The sequence below is a fragment of the Salvelinus sp. IW2-2015 genome, linkage group LG27 (genome assembly GCF_002910315.2).
Source record: "Salvelinus sp. IW2-2015 linkage group LG27, ASM291031v2, whole genome shotgun sequence".
Taxonomy (NCBI): Eukaryota; Metazoa; Chordata; class Actinopteri; order Salmoniformes; family Salmonidae; genus Salvelinus; species Salvelinus sp. IW2-2015.
In genome coordinates this window covers 17,999,575-18,020,967 of record NC_036867.1, presented here as the reverse complement: position 1 = coordinate 18,020,967, position 21,393 = coordinate 17,999,575, and the positions used below count along the sequence as shown (strand labels likewise).

General features: G+C 42.6%; 1 protein-coding gene across 5 annotated transcripts in view; it reads right to left on the bottom strand.

The window, feature by feature from the left end:
• Positions 1-7,728: 7,728 nt before the first annotated feature.
• Positions 7,729-21,393, bottom strand: part of LOC111953193 (RNA-binding protein 33) — a 56,287-nt gene continuing 42,622 nt past the window's right edge. For 3 of the 5 annotated variants that reach the window (XM_023972302.2, XM_023972304.2, XM_023972303.2), the window contains exons 13-19: positions 20,968-21,273; positions 20,451-20,762; positions 18,188-18,865; positions 15,900-16,067; positions 13,712-13,912; positions 13,244-13,332; positions 7,729-13,066 (exon numbers count right to left, since the gene is read on the bottom strand). In XM_023972302.2, coding sequence (XP_023828070.1) covers positions 13,018-13,066; positions 13,244-13,332; positions 13,712-13,912; positions 15,900-16,067; positions 18,188-18,865; positions 20,451-20,762; positions 20,968-21,273 — 1,803 coding nt within the window. In that variant the 3' untranslated portion in view covers positions 7,729-13,017. The remainder of the gene's footprint in view (positions 13,067-13,243; positions 13,333-13,711; positions 13,913-15,899; positions 16,068-18,187; positions 18,866-20,450; positions 20,763-20,967; positions 21,274-21,393) is intronic. The other 2 variants (XM_023972306.2, XM_023972307.2) reach the window with 1 other exon arrangement.

Below are 21,393 nucleotides of genomic sequence, written 5' to 3'. Positions count from 1 at the left end.
TTTCAGAGACTTTTACATGTGTCCCTTTCAAAGAATGAATGGAGCCTTAAAAGTTTTATTTGAATAATTTATTCTCATGTGAACTAGCTGGTATCACACGGATGGATTCTAAAACTGTGTGACCGGCAAATTGTGCAGAATCTATTTTTGTATATCTCAAGTAAACCGCAAAGAAAAAGAAGACCATGTAAAAAGCAGCAAACTTCTTGACAGGTTGCAATGTTCTGTGCATATTATGTGCAACTGACTGTTATATTTTGGGGATAAACAAACTTCGTGGGGGTCCATAAATTATATTTTTATACACAGAATTGTAAATTAGATTTTGACAGATCGTTACCGAATCACATTTCGTTATTTGAAATAGTGTAAGATACGAGAATATATTTTAATTTAAATAGTTGGGAAACGACTTGGACATCTTGTACTGTTTTGTTTATTAAGAAATCTATTATTTTGGAAACGTTTCGTTTAAGTTGTCAGAGTGGGACAGATATTCTGCCTCATGTATATTTCCTCTGCTTTTGTTGTATTTCTTTTTTCTATTTCTTTGAGAAAATGTGAAATGCACATTCTGACAATTCAGTAACAGTATAAGTAGTAGCCTATAGAAAAAACGTTTCGTTGAATAAATGAATAAGTAACTCCTGTAAATTTACTAAAATGTATTTTTCTTTTCATATTTTGTAATAGGGAAATAGTTTTATAGAAATTACATGCGGCATATGCACAGTTTGGATAGTTTATAGCGTTCCAGTTAACTTTCATAACGATGTGTCAAAAATGTCTAGAGTTTATTATTTATATGTTTATTACAAAATGATATAAAGAAAATATTCAAACCTGCAGTTGTTACATGTCTTTTTCTAATAGCTCTTGGAAATTGACATTCTGGGTCCATAAGGGAACATAGACTACCAAAATTAAAATCAAAATTCGAACTGTTGCTTCAATTGCACAACTTTGGCGCAAGTCTCCCTTTGACACCAATGCATGTGTCTAAAATGCGAGTTAAGCGCGTTTTTACTCAATAGTTTGGTGTTTAGCTATGAATAAATTAAATGTGAAGTTTAACCTATCGAGATAAAATTGCAGGAATTCCGCTCTGCTTTGAACTGCCTAATGTCTGCTTGTGAAATGTAGAGACCCTACGTCAAATTTAACGAGGTTAGCCTTTCGCAAATAACTTCTGAAAAACTTACAGACAGAACCGTGTTTGTTAGCCCTAAACCTGCTTGAAGACTCTGTGAGCAATTCCATTTACAGGAAACGTAGTTAAATCAAATATTTGCTCAATGAAGAGTTCACTGCCACATAATACACAAATGCCTAATACACAAATGCCTGTCCATTCAAGGAACAGCGACTGTTGCGCTAAGACAATGGCGCAGTATTCCAAGTCCCGCTGGATGCATGCCCACCAACGCATGGAATACGGTCTGTATTTACTTCACACATTATGGTCATACAACTGAAAGATAAGCTGGCAAATGATTAAGCTTATATTTACATTTGAGTAATTCAGCAGATGCTATTTTCCAGAGCGATGTGCCTTGCCTCAAGGGCACATCGACAGAGTTTTTTCCTGGTTGACACGGGGATTCGTACCATAAACCTTTCGGTTACTGGCCCAGCGCTCTTACCCGCTAGGGTACTTGTCGGCCTAAATCTATTGAACGTCTGTGTTCTGGTCATCATGACCCATTCGATTATCGACACACATCAAATCTATGTGATTTTAACTCAACAAAGTGAAAACGGCGGCATCAAGTCAATCTGTTAACATGTAGAAGTGCGACACCATGTGGTTGAGGCACTTAACATGTTTCCTTACTCAAGAGCAAGAGGGGGACACAAGCATCAACACCCATGACTTAGGTTCTATCTAGGGTGCAATTGTCTGAACATTCTTTAATCTTCCAATTAAGAAGTGACTAGTCAAAATGGACCAGCAGCAATAATAGATACACAACTTTTGGTCAATTGGTAGGATGTCCCAGACGACTATACTGTTGATGAGATTGCTGATGCTAAATGTTTCGTTGTGTTCTGTAAAAGGCTCTGGCTGGGAAAGTGGTGCAATGGTATTGGACACATAAAATATTCCATTTATTTGACACACAGTGCATTCGGAAAGTATTCAGACCTCTTGACTTTTTCCACATTTTGTTACATTACAGCCTTATTCTAAAATTGATTAAATACATTTTTTCACTCATCAATCTACACACAATACTCCATAATGACAAAGCAAAAACTGTTATTTTTTTTTCCAGAAAATGTATTAAAAATTAAAAACAGAAATACCTTATTTACATACATGTTCAGACCCTTTGCTATGAGAATCGAAATTGAGCTCAGGTGCATCCTGTTTCTATTTCTTATCCTTGAGATGTTTCTACAACTTGATTGGAGTCCACCTATGGTAAATTCAAATGATTGGACATGATTTGGAAAGGCACACACCTGTCTATATAAGGTCCCACAGTTGACAGTGCATGTCAGAGCAAAAACCAAGCCATGAGGACGAAGGAATTGTCTGTAGAGCTCCGAGACAGGATTGTGTTGAGGCACAGCTCTTGGGAAGAGTACCAAAACATTTCTACAGCATAGAAGGTCCCCAAGAACACAATGGCCTCCATCATTCTTAAATGGAAGAAGATTGGAACCACCAAGACTCTTCCTACAGCTGGCTGCCTGGCCAAACTGAGCAATCGGAAGAGAAGGGCCTTGGTCAGGGATGGTCGCTCTGACAGAGCTCCAGCGTCACATCTAGCGTCAAGCGTCACATCTAAAGAAAAACTGGCACCATCCCTACGGTGAAGCATGGTTGTGGCAGCATCATGCTGTGGTGATGTTTTTAAGCGGCAGGGACTGGGAGACTAGTCAGGATGGAGGGAAAGATGGAACGGTGCAAAGTACAGCAAGAACCTTGATGAAAACCTGCTCCAGAGCGCACACAGCCAAGACAACGCAGGAGTGGCTTCGGGACAAGTCTTTGAATGGCCCAGCCACTCAAGGACAAAAAAAAGAATAAGGCTGTAACGTAACAAAATGTGGAAAAAGTCAAGGGGTCTGAATACTTTCTGAAAGGACTGTATACATCAAATACACACCCCAGGTAAAAGGTAGTTAACACTTTACATGAAGGGGGTATGCATAAGGCATTTATAACACCTTTATGTATGTTGCAGTAGCATTGATAACACATTTATTCATTCATAAGTGGTCTTCAAAATAAAACTCTGTTTTTATTCTAATACAAAAAGTTATGTTAGTGGAAAAATCTGGTGGGAGTAAGCCAAATGGTTATTGGTGTTACTGGTTGGGTGGGTTAAAGCCTGGGTCTTCTGCGCACCACAATGGCAGCTAAAGTCTAGGGCTAAGCATTCGTTTGTGGATCTAGTACAAGTCTTCAGGTCTCAGTTAAGATTGCTTAGCACCACATTTCAATGACAAACAATTGCTCAGGCATCCAGTTCAATAGTATAAAAAATCTTTCAAATACAGTGAGCTTTCCCATGAGCCTGCCTGAAGTGCCAGATGGTCAGGTGGGGTTTTCACTTTTGGGACTATTCCATTGGGCCAGGCAAGCTCAATCAAGCACAGCTAGCTTGTATATTTAAATATTTACACTGAACAAAAATATAAACACAACATGTAAAGTGTTGGTCCAATGTTTCATGAGCTGAAATTAAAGATCCTCGAAATGTTTCATACACACAAAAAGCTATTTAGCTCAGATTTTGTGCACAAATGTGTTCACATCCCTGTTAGCCTGTTAGTGAGCATTTCTCCTTTGCCAAGATAATCCATCCACCTGACAGGTGTGGCATATCAAGATGCTGATTAAACAGCATGATCATTACACAAGTGCACCTTGTGCTGGAGACAATAAAAGGCCACTCTAAAATGTGCAGTTTTGTCACACAACACAATGCCACAGATGTCAAGTTTTGAGGGAGCGTGCAATTGGCATACTGACTGCAGGAATGTCCACAAGAAGTTTTGCCAGAGAATTAATTGTACATTTCTCTACCATAAGCCGCCTCCAACGTTGTTTTAGAGAATTTGGCAGTATGTCCAACCGGCCTCACAACAGCAGACCACGTGTAACCACGCCAGCCCAGGACCTCCACATCCGGCTTCTTCACCTACGGGATCATCTGAGACCAGCCACCCGGACAGCTGATGAAACTGTGGGTTTGCACAACTGAAGAATTTCAGCAAAAACTGTCAGAAACCATCTCAGGGAAGCTCATCTGCATGCATAAGCTACGGACAACGAACACAATTGCATTTTATTGATGGCAATTTATATGCACTAAGATATCGTGACGAGATCCTGAAGCCTAATATCGTGCCATTCAACCGCCGCCATGCCCTGATAATGAACAGCCCCCATTTCGCAAGGATCTGTTCACAATTCCTGGAAGCTGAAAAGTTCTTTCATGGCCTGCATACTCACCATACTTGTCACCATTGAGTATGTTTGGGATGCTCTGGATCTACGTGTACGACAGTGTGTTCCAGTTCCCGTCAATATCCACCAGCTTCGCACAGCCACAATCAACAGCCTGATCAACTCTATGTGAAGGAAATGTGTCACGCTGCATGAGGCAAATGGTGGTCACACCAGATCCTGACTGGTTTTCTGATCCACACCTTAGTTTAAAAAAAAAAGGTATCTATGACTATATTCCCAGTCATGTGACATTCATAGATTAGGGCCGAATTCATTTATTTCAATTGACTGATTTCTTTATATGAACTGTAAGTCACAAAAATCTTTGACATGTTTGTATGTTGTTTATTTTTTTGTTTAGTGTATTTAAAAGATACACCCAGCGCTGGTGCCCTCCCCTACAGCCATTGTGGCCTTTAGCAATTCATTTAACCCTCAAAACTGTTACAAGGGTAATGCCCTTAAGGCTGACCTTGTGCTTCTCCCAACATGCTGCGTGAATAGTTTCTCAGAAGGTTGGGTACTGTGACACTAAGAACACACATTTCAGTAGTAAAATGGAAGAATCGAGTTTAATTTGAGGGGACTCATTTTGAATACTCCTTATAAATGATGTTGAATTCACGTGTTATGAATGATACTGCAACATTCAACGGTTTTATGTATACCCCCTTCATATAAAGTGTTGTCGAAAGGTAAACAAGGAATGATGACTTTCAGAGGCCGACTGATCACAAATACTAAGACTTAGGCTTCACTCTCTTGAATAGATTGCGGTAGGATTATTAACCTATTATATGAACGAACTGTGATAAAAAGGTCTACAGAGCCATGGTATGGTTGAAGGTTGGTCAATGTTTAATGCTGAACTACTGAGTAGCTCTCTACATCTTATACTGAGCAGAGTGTAAGAGCAAACGAAGACTAGAAGTACAGAGTAAATCCCCCCCCCCCCCCCAAGTCTCAAAAAGAGGTAGGGCCACTGCAAGGTTTCTGAAGTCTGAACACTGTTGCAACACGACTAGGAATTCCACTTCCTTCTCTAGAGTCACCTACATTGTGTATTGTTGTTGATATTGTGAGGTGGAAACTTGGGAGAGACAAAGCGGCACGTCTCCTCCAGAGCGTTGACCTTGGGTCTCTGGCAGATACAAAAGCGGCTGAGAGAAAGCATTCCGCAGAGCAGGTAAATAAAGCTCTCGCTAATCCCTGTGGGGGCCTCATGTTTGACTTCTGCAGTTTGAACAACCATTTCAACAAATCGGGGACATTTGCAAACATGAGTAGTCATCTGGCATTTTGGAAAACACAAATTGGTTTCTTAGCGGGTCACGTTGAAAATGGAAGTTTGCATCATTTATTTGGTGTAAACTTTTGATGTATTGCATCTGCTTACTACCATCTGGTTGGTAGTAAGATGGAAAAAGCAACACAGGCTCTTCCTCAAAGAGCACATGTGCATGAGTACATAACTCCAAATGTTCAAAGCAATTTACAGTTGAAGTCAGAAGTTTACATACACTTAGGTTGGAGTCATAAAAACTCATTTAACTACTGCACAAATTTCTTGTTAACAAACTATAGTTTTGGCAAGTCAGTTAGGACATCTACTTTGTGCATGACATGTCATTTTTCCAACAACTGTTTACAGATTATTTCACTTATAATTCACTGTATCACAATTCCAGTGGGTCAGAAGTTTACATACACTAAGTTGACTGTGCCTTTAAACAGCTTAGAAAATTCCAGAAAATGATGTTATTGATATAGAAGCTTCTGATAGGCTAATTGACATAATTTGAGTCATTGGGAGTACCACCTGTGAATGTATGTCAAGGCCGACCTTCAAACTCTGTCCCTTTGCTTGACATCATGGGATAATCAAAAGAAATCAACCAAGACCTCAGGGGAAAAAATGGTGGACCTCCACAAGTCTGGTTCATCCTTGGGAGCAATTTCCAAACACCTGAAGGTACCACGTTCATCTGTACAAACAATAGTACGCAAGTAAAAACACCACGGGACCACGCAGCCGTCATACCGCTCAGGAAGGAGACGCGTTCTGTCTCTTAGAGATAAACGTACTTTGGTGCAAAAAGTGCAAATCAATCCCAGAACAACAGCAAAAGACCTTGTGAAGATGCTGGAGGAAACAGGTACAAAGGTATCTGTAAAACGAGTCCTATATCGACATAACCTGAAAGGCCGCTCAGCAAGGAAGAAGCCACTGCTCCAAAACCTCCATAAAAAAGCCAGACTATGATTTGCAACTGCACATGGGGACAAAGATCGTACTTTTTTGAGAAATGTCCTCTGGTCTGATGAAACAAAAATAGAACTGTTTGGCCATAATGACCATCGTTATATTTGGAGGAAAAATGGGGATGCGTGCAAGCCGAAAAACACCATCTCAACCGTGAAGCACGAGGGTGGCAGCATCATGTTGTGGGGTGCTTTGCTGCTTGAGGGACTGGTGCACTTCACAAAATAGATGGCATCATGAGGCAGGAAATTATGTGGATATATTGAAGCAACATCTCAAGACATCAGTCAGGAAGTTAAAGCTTGGTCGCAAATGGGTCTTCCAAATGGACATTGACCCCAAGCAAACTTCCAAAGTTGTGGCAAAATGGCTTTAGGACAACAAAGTCAAGATATTGGAGTGGCCATCACAAAGCCCTGACCTCAATCCTATAGAAAATGTGTGGGCAGGACTGAAAAAGCGTGTGCGAGCAAGGAGGCCTACAATCCTGACTCAGTTACACCAGCTCTGTCAGGAGGAACGGGGCAAAATTCACCCAACTTATTGTGGGAAGCTTGTGGAAGGCTACATTTGACCCAAGTTAAACAATTTAAAGGCAATTCTACAAAATACTAATTGAGTATGTAAACTTCTGACCCACTGGGAATGTGATGAAAGAAATAAAAGCTGAAATAAATAACTCTACTATTATTCTGACATTCTTAAAATAAAGTGGTGATCCTAACTGACCTAAGAGAGGGAATTTTTACTAGGAAAACGGAGTTTAAATGTATTTGGCTAAGGTGTATGTAAACTTCCGACTAACTGTACATAGGCATACTTTTATTATCGTAAGAATGACTTGAGCATAATTCGTTTCTACCTATAGTTAGCGCATCATACTAGGCATCAATCGCACTGCGATATTTCACCTGGTTAAATAAAGGTGAAATACAATTTTACTTTATTTTATCAATCGCACTTCTTTTAATTTCAAAGTTAATTCAAGAAAACCAAAAGACAAAATATATCGGTGTTTATTTAGGTATGGAATCACTTAATTATTCAACAATGCACATTGTATCTTGTATATTTTGTAAAAATAATAGCATATTTCAACATGTTGCATCTCAGTTTACAAAGGCATCTCAAGCAAACATTTCACAGACAAACACTGACATTCTTGAACAACGTTGGTTTGTACAATCTTGATTGATCAACATTTCTTTCAACACAAATGTGAAACATACATTTTGGTATATTTTCAACAATTCAAGTCAGTTTTCAGTGCTTGACAATATCACACCGTACACGGTATAAGAAATCAGTGGTGTCTTTTTTATGATCCAACCAAACATTTGAATGCCGAGCATTGCTGGCATGACTTGGGTGGAGTGGAAGCGTGTGGCTTTAAGCGTGTCTGATCTGTGAACCCGGGTGTCGTCACAGAGATGTTAACCTCCATCCATTGGGCTAACAAACAAAGGTAATCCAGGCAGGGCCCCTGCTTGATACAGAGGGTTAAGAGCAGCAACAACCACAATAACAACACACCTCTACTGAGTCAATGCCAACCTTGGAGGTTGGGAGGATAGGGTTACAGGAAAAGGGGTTGATGGAAGAAGCGCAAGTCTGGCCAATGGGGTTTGAGGCCCAAAACCATGGTGCAAAATCAACTGAATTATCAAGAGGAAAAAGTAGTCCATCGTGTTCTCACAGGACCTGCAAACAACCAAACCGTGTTAGCATTGAGGCAAGGCGCCAGTCCACGGGATCACACCTAAAAAATAAAATAAAAAAGAAGAGAAGAGAAGGAAAGGAGTCAACTATGGATATTCAGCCGTGGTCCTGCAAAAAAACAACGCGCTTCTGGAGCCCATCCAATACACCTAAGTGAAGAATAACAAACGTTAGTAGTTTCAAAGTTCGGAGATCTTTTAAAGGTCAGGCGCGTCTTCAACCCAACGGCCACGATAACATTTTAAGCAGCACGTACAGTAGTTGTATCTTAGAAAACCATTGACATTTAAAATAAAATAATCAATAGCAAACAATTAGATGTGAGCAGACCAGTCAAATCAGTAGATGTAGCATCCCGTTTAAAACCTAAATTAGTGCAGCTTTCCCCAAAAAATCATCAACATTAAAACAGCTAAAGTGGAGTGCTCCAAACCTGATGACACAAAAAGCACAACGTTCATCATAAAGTACATGCAAGTACAACGGCAATAAACACCTTAGAAACAAGGTACAAAAATAGGTCCAATATGAACCTGGTTCTCTTTTACAAGACATAACCTGCATGTCTTTTACTAATGCGACTTAAATGGCATTGCCAGTACTTTTCAAATCCATAGGATTCAAATTTAAATTCAACACAAAAAACATCGAACAACGTGCAAAGAAGCAGCCAGTTCAAACATCTAACATAACAAAATAAAACCTCAGTCAGTGGAGTCAGAGAAAGCACAAAACGGGAACAGTGACAAAACAAAACAAAACTAAATAATTGTACTCAATTATAACATGTAGCCCCTTTATGACTTTACAAGGAGTACAGGAAACCGCTAGGTAACACATGCGTCTTCCTCTGCTCCTTATGCTGACAGCTAATACTATGGCATCTCAAATAATTCATTATCACTGCTGTGTGTTGGGGAGGATGGGGGTAATTAAATGTAAACTATGAATATATACACTATGAATAAAGATACTCAAATACTTGACAAAAAAAGAAGATTCATTGCCAGAAATAATGGCAGATCGTACCCAATTACCATGTCATGGAACTATGTAGCCTACATTCAAACTATGTAGCCTACATTCAAAAGCACAAGTTACCTAATCTTACTCATACACCTAGTTCCCAAGTTGAATTGGGCAACAGGAAATTGTTAAAGGATTTGGTAAAACAACACAGGGAGGGGAGTCAGTATACTGGAAGAGACAATAACCAGGGAGGATAAAAACTAACCAATACCTTAAGAAAAATATTAATTTACAATGAATGACAGCTGGCATCCGAATTGAGCTACCTCACCGTAAAGACAAATAGACATGAGACACACAAAGTTGCGGGCTAGAATAGTTCAATCGGCTTCACATAACCATATTTTCATGGTATATATAGGCCATATTTTATTTCCCTTTAAAACATCTTCAAATATCTACAAACAGAAACAGGGTCCAGGCTCTCAAGTTTTTGTTCTACATACAAATGAAACACATGTAGAATAATGAAAGTCTGGACACACACACACACACATATCTATATCTACATATAGATATATATATAAAAATAAAAAGGTTAACTTGATACAACAAAGCACATAATGAGAACTCAAAAAGTTTGGAAAAGTGATAAACATTCAGTGACAGTTATAATTGTTTGATGTTATGTACATGACTACTAATACACTGACAATGGTTGCCCCCATACCTTCCAAAATGGAACAGGTACTGGCGCTAAATTATACTAAATCATGGAATTATACCGCAACTGTTTTATTCTCATCTCTTATTATAGGAGGTTGGTCACTTTTGGAAGCAAAATAAAATAAAAACCTAACCAAGCCTTGATCCAGCAATACTGAAAGGTACTATGTTGTCCACTGATACAAATATGCATTTGTTGCACCAGATACCAGGTTTTAGTAAAACTGAAATCCATCATTAATAAATAAAATGCACCATGATAAAAAAAAAAAAGATGTATGTATGCATGCATGCGTGTGCATGCGTGTGCGTGTGTATACGTTCATTATCTAGATAATCACTCAGTATAGAATGAGTTTGTAAATTAGTTTTTTAAGTAAAAAAATCAAGTATGAGATTTCCTTTTGCAGCTTGGTGTTCTAATCAAAATTCTAAACAACAAAAACATAGATTGGCAAAACATAGATGTGGCCTAATGCAAAAACCACAAACCAGTATCCTTGTTTTACTATTGAGTCAAAGTAAAATGTATTATTAAATTAAAGTTTAGCTCAGGTTAGAGTTCTATATGATCAGAAACAAAACTAAACTTGCAACGGTTTCTAAATGACCCATATCAAAAATCTTCTGAACGTACCGGCCAACAATAATCATATCAGCGATCCAATACTGAATCTAAATTTATGGCAACTAAAACACATCTGCTGCAATGTAGAAATTGTACCCTGCAAAAATTGGACGCCTCAAAGTTTTTTCTCCAATCAATCTTTAAAGGATTCTGTTGACAGACTATAAAACTACCAACCATACTCAGCATTTGAATCATTATACCAATGTAGCATGACAATCATAAACCCAGTGTTTCCCCTGTATTCATTTCACAGCGGCGCACTGGTGCTGCTAAATTGTTGCTGCCACACCAAATATATATTTCAAAAAGTGGAATGGAAAAATGTTTTGTGTAAACTTAAATGACAAAAACCAGACAAAGTACTTAGAAATTATAATTTAAATATATTTTTTAATAATATAATCTTTGAGAACTAGAAATCCACAAAATTAAGGCTAGACAGTATATATTTAAAATGTTTGATTCGCCCTATGAATTTATGAGTATTTTTGGCCTGGCTGGATTACCCATCGGGCACATACCCATGGCCCCCGATTGGTGTACCCATTGCTTTTGTTATAATGTGTGAGCATAACACAGCCATGGCAAAAAGCAATACATAGAATTGCAGGAAATTTAGCTGAGAAACAGTAAATTTGTCTCCCCACCGACAATTCTGGATCGAATTAAGCTGCGCCAACGGGCTGACAACGCCAATGATCACGCCCCCCCCCCCAACACGAACACCAGATAAACCCCTTTATGATCCTTGCCTGACCCCCCCACCCCCCTTCTGCGACAGTTGCCACCACTGCTAAAACAAATTCTAAGGGAAACACTGATAAACCTTTAAAATGGAACTGTAATGACAATTTACTATGGAGCGAACACACCCACTAAACCTGACATGTACCAATCAAATCAGAATATGCCAACAATATACAAAACTAAAGTTGAGCGCATCCCAAAAATGTCAATAAAGTCTAAAACGGATTCCGAGATCACACAAGCGTAGACGCCTTATTCATGTTTACCCAGTTAAAAGACAAAACTAACGGCTCCCTATTAAAGTACACCTTTTTCCAATGATCAAGTAACGCTAACGGTCAAAATGGACACACTAGCATCATAAGGACAATTAAACCAGTCTTTCCGCGTAACATCAATGAACTTTAATGTAGAGAAAACCTAACAAACACACACTATTTATCCATGTCATCCAGCCTAGTATTCCTCCAGAAGTGAAAGGTGACGACATGGTGGCCAGTCAAAACGGCTTTCTTGAACAGAACTGTGAAATTGTATTAGGAATAGGCTAAGAACGTCCTATATTTTGCATGGCTAATCAATCTAAATTCTATTTGAATATAAATCCTTGGAATCGTTACCTGATGCAAGTGCAAGTTTGAATCACCATAATCATACCCTCAAACCAGAATCTTTTTATTTAAATGGCTTAAATTCTCCACTAGGCTGTGCCATTTACTCAGAAATGAAACACTACTTGAGGAAGGGCTCTACCCAAAAAGTCAACCCATCACATCCAAACCACAATAATTATGAAATGCTGCCATCTGTAGAAGGAAAATGGCACTGCCAGAAAGGAAACTATGTAGTGGCAAGCTTCGCACCAATTCTACACCTGTTTCTTTCAGTCAAGACCTACATCAGCAGCTTGCCTCGAATCAAAAACACCTGTTCAGAAAATGTGTAAAATCTCCAGGTACAAGTTAAATCTCCTAAACTCTTTTCCCTAATCGTTGATATAGATGGTGTTCACAACTGAGCTGAGGATGGGAGCAACCATTATCCAGTGTCAACCACTACTTCTTGTTGTCGTTAGTGCCCGATGCACAAACCTTTTACTCAAACCTTTTTTCATCTCAGATTTCTTCTGTCAAAATTTGAAAAATCACAGACTATCCAGCATCTTCCCTCTAGTCACGTCTGTCCAAGTGTCCAGACCAGCGACCGTAAACATATTTGTCATATGAAACCGGCATTGAACCTCCCCCTTAACGGCAATTCAAACATGAGCAAAACATGCTGCTTTGTGTTGACGTTTTCCTCAGTAGATAGTCAGCAGGCAAGGCGGTCGGGGGTGCTTGTTGTGAGGAGGATGAGGGTGCTGTGTAGGTTCTTTGTGTTCCATAGGGCTGTGGTTACATATAGCTGAAGGAGCTGTACACCGGAGCCTCCAAGCCACATGAGCGTCAGGCGTGACGTCCTGCACTGGGCACTCGCCGCCACCCTCTACCGCGCGCTTCAGACATCAATCAGTGACACATCAATATGGGACAAATCTATCATATGCCTGTGTGGTTCCAAAAGAAAGATGCATTGATGAGTAAGCGTTCTAATTTGGTGTTAGGTGTAAGCCCTTTTCATAATGATAGATTTTTTTTTGGGGGGGGGGGGACTACATTTTCAGAATAGTGACAGAGGATTGTGGGTTTTAAATAGGGAGAATGAAACAAAGTGGTGTATTTACCTGTTGAAGCTGACTTGGAAACTCAAGGCATGCTGGGGATTGTGAAATTTGGCAATGGCTTTCCTCTGCTGGGGCAGCATTTTGAACATCTGCGGCAGCATAAGCAGAACAAGGGGAGAGCAGGCGTGTTTAGAACTGAGCAGTTGCTGCTACCCCCATCGCAAGCTTTTCTCATCCACAAGAGGGAGCAGGGGTGGATGGGGGAGGCAGGTGTGGTTATATTACATTCTGTAGCTAGAGGGTGCTAGCAGACCACAATCGGATCCACCAATATGAGCGGGAGCATAGAAGACTTTCTACCGGTGGAGCAGAGAAGCATGGAGGGAGAGTAGGGTAAGCGTCCCAAATGGCACCCTAGAGTGGCACCCTAAAAATAATAATATATATAGCATTTTTTATTTAAAGTAGAGCACTCTACGATGCCATTTGAGACGCAAACACAGATGGAGACAAGGAAAGAAGGCCTACCTGGATGGGGCCGATTGAGTTGAGCAAGTTTCGGAGCTGCGCGTCAGTGGTGGATGTGGAGAGGCCGTCTATGGACACAGTGCAGGCCTGGCTGTCCTCTGCCCCTCTCTGGCTCTGTCTGGTAGGAATCAGGCGCCCACGGCCCAGCTGACTCGCCCCTCCCGCTGCCCCTCTGGCTCTGCCACACCCCGGGACAACCACCTGCACCAGGCAGGGAGGAAAGAAAGGGGGAGGGGGGAAAGAGAGGAAACTGCTTGAACCTCTTATGCAGGTATGTTGTTTTAATTCCGCATTCAGCCGAGTGGCAACGAGATGCGTGATATCTACAGTGCATTCAGAAAGTATTCAGACCCCTTGACTTTTTCCACAATTACATTAACTTTTTCAAAAATTGATTAAATTGTTTTTATTCCTCATCAATCTACACACAATACCACATAACAAAGCAAAAACAGTTTAGAAATCTTAGCAAATTTATAAAGAATAAAAATGAAATATCACATTTACATAAGTATTCAGACCCTTTACTCAGTACTTTGTTGAAGCACCTTTGGCAGCGATTACAGCCTCAAGCCTTCTTAGGTATGATGCTACAAGCTTGGCACACCTGTATTCTTCTCTGCATATCCTCTCAAGCTCTGTCAGGTAGGACGGGAGTGTCTTTGCACAGCTATTTCCAGGTTTTTCCAGAGATGTTCGATTGGGTTCAAGTCCGGGCCCTGTCAGAGTGACGATCGGGTTCTTGGTCACTTCCCTGAACAAGGCCCTTCTCCCCGATTGCTCAGTTTGTCCGGGCGGCCAGCTCTAGGAAGAGGCTTGGTGGTTTCAAACTTCTTTCATTTAGGAATGATGGAGACTGCTGTGTTCTTGGGGACCTTCAATGCTGCCCAGATCTGTGCCCCGACACAATCTTGTCTTGGAGCTCTAAGGACAATTCCTTCAACCTCATGGCTTGGTTTTTTCTCTAACATGCACTATCAACTGTGGGACCTTATATAGACAATCATGTCCAATCAATTGAATTTACCACAGGTGGACTCCAATTAAGTTGTAGAAACATCAAGGATGATCAATGGAAACAAGATGCACCTGAGCTCAACTTCAAGTCTCATAGCAAAGGGTCTGAATATTCCTGTTTTTCTTTCTTATAAATTAGCAAAAATTTCTAAAAACATGTTTCCGCTATGTCATTATGGGGTATTGTGTGTAGATTAATGAGGAAAAAACTATTTAAATCAATTTTAGGATAAGGCTGTAACGTAACAACATGTGGAAAAAGTCTGAATACACTGTACATTTACGTCCTTTAGCAGTCTTATCCAGAGAGACTTACATCTACTGTTTATCAGCATTAGTAAAAATTCAAAAACCTGCTGTTTTTTTCTCCTCCATTTTCTCATAAACATCTCCGGGCCGCTGAGCTGGTGCTTTTGCTTGATTGACTTATTATATTTCTACATACAGCGTCAACGTCAAAACATGACTGCTGCCTGCGCGCATCTGTTGCATCTTCTTCATACGAGAGCGAGCGAGGGAGTGGTGTGTCCGTTCGTCAGCCGCCGCGGCGGAAAGGGGGAGCGACCCCCAGAGTACAAAGAAGGAGAGAGCCAGCCAACCAGGCGTCATGGTGGCTGCCTTTCCCTGTCAGTGTCGCCGAGCCAAGAGCGTCCATCCCGTCCGCCGAGACGGCGGGCTGGTGACAAGCGTGCAGAGAGGCCAGGGGACCCCGTGTAGCAGTCGTGTCACACTGACTCTCAGCTTGTCAACATTACTACACCTGGCATACTGTCCTGTCTTAAGTTATTACCAGACCTGCTCCAAATGGTACAGCTACTAACAAACAGCAGGGGAACGCCAGAGGCATGAAAAACATAGCGAATAGCAATGTATTAAGAGAGGATTTTCTTACATCTATATTTAAAAGATGAAAGTTCTAGGTAGCGTTCCTGTCAAAAATACACCTGCCCTTAATATGACAGTACTGGCTGGTGGACAAAAAAACAATTTTTAGGCCCTGGTAAGTAACGCTATAGCATGTTAGCTCGGCCCTGTTTAGAGTCCACTGGTTCCATCCCAAATGGCACCTCAAATGGCTATGTAGGGAATAAGGTGCCATTTGGGACACATACACAGTTTTTTTGTGTAGTGCTCGTAATGGTGATAGGTATGAGTAGATATAACAACCTACCCTGTTGCCCATGCCCCCTCTGCCCCCCTGTGTGACCAGGCCCTGTATGGGTTGTCCTCCGAGGGGGCTGGCCAGGGTTACCTTCCTCACTGGGCCCTGGCGGAGCTGGGGGGCTGGCTTGGTGGCCTGCTGCTGGATTGGGGCGCTGGCACCACTCACATCTCCTCCCTAGAGATCACACAGTACAGGCAAAGTAAATAGACTGCAGGGTTGTGTCCTAAATGGCACCCTATTCCCATTAGAGTGCACTACTTTTGACCAAAGTCCCATGGGGGGGCTCTGGTCAAAAGTAGTGCACTTTGTATGGAATAGGGTGCCAACATAGTGCACTATCGCAGGCCATAGAGTGCCATTTGGGGCGCATACGCCGACCAACAGACTTTCGACTCATTTCTCGATTTTAACTGTTACACAGTGTGGTCTGGATGGAGTCCCTCGATTGGATCCAAGGGCCTGGCGACGCAGAGAACACAAGACCGGTCACGGATTCCAGACATCAAATCGAACATCAAAACGGTTGAAAAAGGTCCTGTTGAAATGCGCCCTTCAGCAATATCTGAAGCCAGTCTGGCTTTCCTGTTCTCACACCACAATACCCATGAAGACATTAGCTTTGCGGCGGAGCACTGTGGGCCTCATGCTGAGAATGGATCCAACATGGTTACGCTCTCGTTATTAAACAGTTACAGATAGCTAGGGCCGTACAGCCTACACACATGCACACCCACACGCGGAAAGAGATGAAGGCTGTCTCTTCTCTCCTCCTCCTCCTCCTCCTCTTAATGTGACAGATCAATACAAGGAAAAGAGAGAAAGACAGCAGTGCTATCTGACTTTGACCGGTCTCCTGCCGTCATCCCACAGTAAATGGATTAATCCTCCTATAGAAATCTACAGCTGCTGATTGCACCCATCAGATGCTAAGCTGCATTACACCCGAGTGACACCGGCTTCACATGTTCCCCGTCCCTTTACCCCACCCCGTCTCCTCCCCACCCCCCTGGCTTTTGTAGCGCATGTTGCATTGTAGGGCCCTATTCTGAATTAAACCCCCCCCCCCCCCCCCTTATCTGCACTGCCTAAGCTATACAAATCCAATTCCCTCAAAAGTGGCGACTCTTTCTTACACAGGTATTATGGCGCAGAGCCGCCCTGCTAAGGGAAGATTAATTGACGCGAGTCGTGGGTTGACGTTTCTATGGCTCACACACCTGAGAGGCGGCTGCTGGAGAGAGGGAGGGAGCGAGCGAGATAACATTGTCAGGCTGCCGATGACAGCGGAACAATGTGTGGCGGAGGAGAGAGCATCTGGAGAATCTGCTTTTTCAGCACAGCTATGGGCTTCCTCTCTCCCTCGGAGATGCGGCACTTCAGATAGCTAGGAACAGGTTTCTATTAACGTGGCTGACACTCCGTTATCTTCATTTAGGGCAGCAGAGAGACAGAGCCTGCGATGCAGCCTTTACAGCCTTATCCTCTGGGATGTGAGCAAAGCAGCTTACTCCAAAATACATCACATCTCACAACTGCCTCATCAACGACAGATACGAATGTTTATACACAAAGCCTTTTCCAATTTACAACCGTGATTAATTCATAATTAAGGCGTCAGTAGTGATTTGAACCAACAAGAATAAAATGATCCAAAGCTGACAAAGGAGGGATTTCTGAATCTGGACCGAGTTGGCTCATAACCGTCTTGCCTGTTTTACACTTAAAGTTCCCCCGTCTAGATCTTTTAAAAACAATATGGGTATGCCTTCAAAAAGGACAAACACCAACCTTTAAGAGCAGTGGTGTCTCAAACACCAATTACATTTAATAAATGTCAGAGAAATGCCAGACAGTTCACATTAATGACTGGTTTCTATTAGTATTTTAAAGCTAAGATGAGTGTGGAAGCGCCTCATCTTCAATACCACCACAAAAACAAAGGAAATGGGACACTTTATGGATACATCTTGTCAAAATGAGAGCCATATGGCATTCCAAATAGGTTACAAAACATGTGGTCCTAGTGAGTGGGTGACCTTTAAAAGTATCAGGAAATTCTTACGTTGAATTCACTTTCAAGGAAACAATAGAGGGCACCGAACGAACTGCAGGACAAAGGCAAAACGAAACAAAGATGCTGTTTATTTAGGATTGCAAAATTCTGGTACATTTTCCCCAAATTCCCAGGTTTTCCAGGATTTCCTGTTTATTCCCTCCGGATTCCGTAATTCTCCTGGAATTTTGCAACCCTATGTCTGTCAGTCCAAAAGCAAATCACCAAACCAGGAACTCACCCCTCCTAGAAGCTTGACCACTCTAACTTTCTGTGGGACTTGTGGGCCCGCTCCGTCTCCACTGTTGGCTCGCTGCATCACAGTTCTCTTCACCCCTGATTTAGGCCCCAGAGACTGGGCCTGGCCTGAACCCAGAGCCGCCATCGGGACTCCCTGAATGGGCATGTTCCCCATGAGAGGGGCCCCACCTGGTCTGATAGGGTTCAGCTGGGTAACGTTCCTCCTCTGCTGCCCGTGTTGCTGTTGCCACTGTGCCTGCTGGTGAGGGTTGGGACCAGGGCCCCCGGGGCAGGTGTTACGTCCCTGCTGGCCGCCCTGCCAGCCTGGAGCCGGGGCTTGCTCACCCTTGGTCAGGCGGGTCTTGACGTTCTGGCGGAGTGCGGGGGGCGTCTGTGGGGTGCCGTTGGGAGGGAAGGCAGAAGTGCCTTGCTGGGGCTGTTGAGGTTTAGGAGGAAACTGACGTTGCAGTTGTTGTTGGTGGTGTTGCGGCTGTTGTTGTTGTTGTTGTTGTTGTGGTGGGTCACCCTGGCCGTTGATGCGCTCCAGAAGCTCCTTCTTGCGGACGCCGGCTTGCATCTGCCTCCTCATCTCCTTCCTCTTCAGGATCTCTTCCCGGAGACGCTTCTGCTCCTCGATCTTCAGACGGTACTGCCGCGTCTCCTCGTCCTCATCCGGATCCTACAACAAATCGAACAATATGAGAAACATCACAAAGACACAAACTCACAATGTGCTAGTAACACAGGCTTGCTTCCCCAATGGAACCCTATTCTCTATATAGTGCACTACTTTTGACCAGAGCCCAATGGGCCCTCAGACTACTGATGGGGAAAGAAATCTATAGTTTCATATCGGGATATTATTTTTGCCGATATAGCGTATCTTTCCGACAATATTGCGTTATAATTTTTGCGCTAGCTTGCTGTACCTGCACCAAAACTCCAGTGTTTATCCTTCATAGCTTGCTCTTTTTAAATAGGGAGCCCATTTTGTTTTCAGCACTTTAATTTCCACGATTGATCAAAACTGGTTCTCTCATGGCTCTCTTGTCCCTCTGCAGCACCCTTTTACACTCAGAACAGCCTCAATTCATTGGGGCATGGACTCTACAAGGTGTCAAAAGCATTCTATAAGGATGCTGGCCCATGTTGACTCCAATGCTTCCCACAGTTGTGTCAAGTTGGCTGGATGTCCTTTGGGTGGTGGTCTATTCATGACACACACAGGAAACTGTTGAGCGTGGAAAAACCCAGCAGCGTTTCAGTTCTTGACACTCAAACCGGTACGCCTGGCACCTACTACCATCCCCCGTTCAAAAGGCACTTAGATCTTTGTCTTGCCCATTCACCCTCTGAATGGCACACAATCCATGCCTCAAGGATTTAAAAAATCCATCTTTAACCGATCTCCTCCCCTTCATCTACACTGACTGAAGTGGATTTAACAGGTGACATCAATAAGGGATTACAACTTTCATCTGGTCATTCTGTCATGGAAAGAGCAGATGTTCCTAAAGTTTTGTACCCTCAGTGAATACATAGAATTGTGATAATAGCAATACACAATCGTATTGTGAGGTCCCTGGCAATTCCCAGCCCTGCCTCACACTATTCCCATTATAGTGCACTACTTCTGACCAGCGCTCGTTAAAAGCAGTGCACTATAGGGAATAGGGTGCCATTTGAGACGCAACCACAGAGTTACAGTGTTTACCATTGGAACCGTCTAAATTGGTGTGACATTCACAGTAGCAATGAAAAGCGATATCCCCCCAGAGAAATATACCACGATGGTATTGATTAATTTTCTAATGGACTCCTCTGTGAATGAGTCTCATCTCATTTCTAACCTTATGATCGGGCCATTAAATAAATAGAACTACCCCACTTAGGATCACGGCGGGCTTCGCTCGGCTTATCTCAGGTTACTGAATATTACAGGCACACCGTCTGTCAAAATAAGAAAGCATTCTCAAATTAGCTCCATGCCTTGAATATGTGATAAAACAGAGAAAACGATTAACGAAATAAAACCTAATGCTCATTTTCTAAATTCTCTCTATATTGCGAATGAGTCGCACATAGAAATCCCAGCCGTTTCAAGTTGTTTTCCCGTTTTAGCCACAACACTGTTTAATTTAGACACTCCTTTTAGGTGTGTCTGAACTGGCATCTTATTCCCTACATAGTACACTACTTTTGACCAGAGCTTTATTACATTATATAGGGAATAGGGTGCCATTTACATGTGGTGCAGAACTGACCTGTACTGCTGTGTTTGGCCGAGTGCTTGTGGAATCCCTGCGAACCACCGTTCTTCCATGTGGCCCAGGTAGCTGTGCTGCAGCCTTGTTGGCAGCAGCAGGCTGGGCTCTTCCTCTGCCACCGCCGGGTACCGGCCGAGGGTTCAGGCCCGGTCGCGCCCCTCCTTGCATTGCCCTGGCAACGGGCCTGACGTTGGAGGCGTTTGGCGCAGAGGCGGGGCGGACGTTGGAGGCGTTTTGGTTGCCAGGTGCCACGGGGAGCTCGCGGAGGTTGCTGTTGCGATGGGGAATGACTTTGGGGGCAGGAGGGCTCTGTGGAAAGGGGAGGGATGATTTGTATTGACATGCGCTTGATATGCGTAGCCTACATAACCAATGTGATTTTCTTTTTGTGCCAGTTTGGGTTTTTGATTGAAAGTAAAGCATGTCAATTCATTCAAAAATCGTTTGGAACCATAAACCCAAACAGTCCTATGACCGATTGTGAGCACAATCATTTCACAATTCTGAAACTCACCATCCTTGGCCTGATGGGGGCGTTACGCTGCTGGAGGTTCTGGGGGCGGGGCCCGCTAGGGTGCATCTGTCTGGGGCTGCCGTGCTGCTGCATCTGCTGCTGGTGGAAGGGGGGCTGGCCCTGCCCGCCGCCGTGGTGCATCATGAGGCCTTGCCGCTGCTCGTTGGGATGGGGGTGAGAGTGGTGCTGGAGGGGCGGCTGAGACAGGTCCTGTCTGTGGTGCTGCTGATGTTGTTGTTGCTGATGGGATAGAGGCAAGTCATGATGCTGGAGCTGCGAGTGGAGAAGGCCGTGCTGCATCAAGCCCTAGTTTAATAAAAATAATTAAAAAAAGACAAAGCGGGCAGAATGAGTGAGTTTAACTTTGACATGGTCTTAAGACGTACGGTTTTGACAAATAATTTGAATAATTTAATTATAATTTGA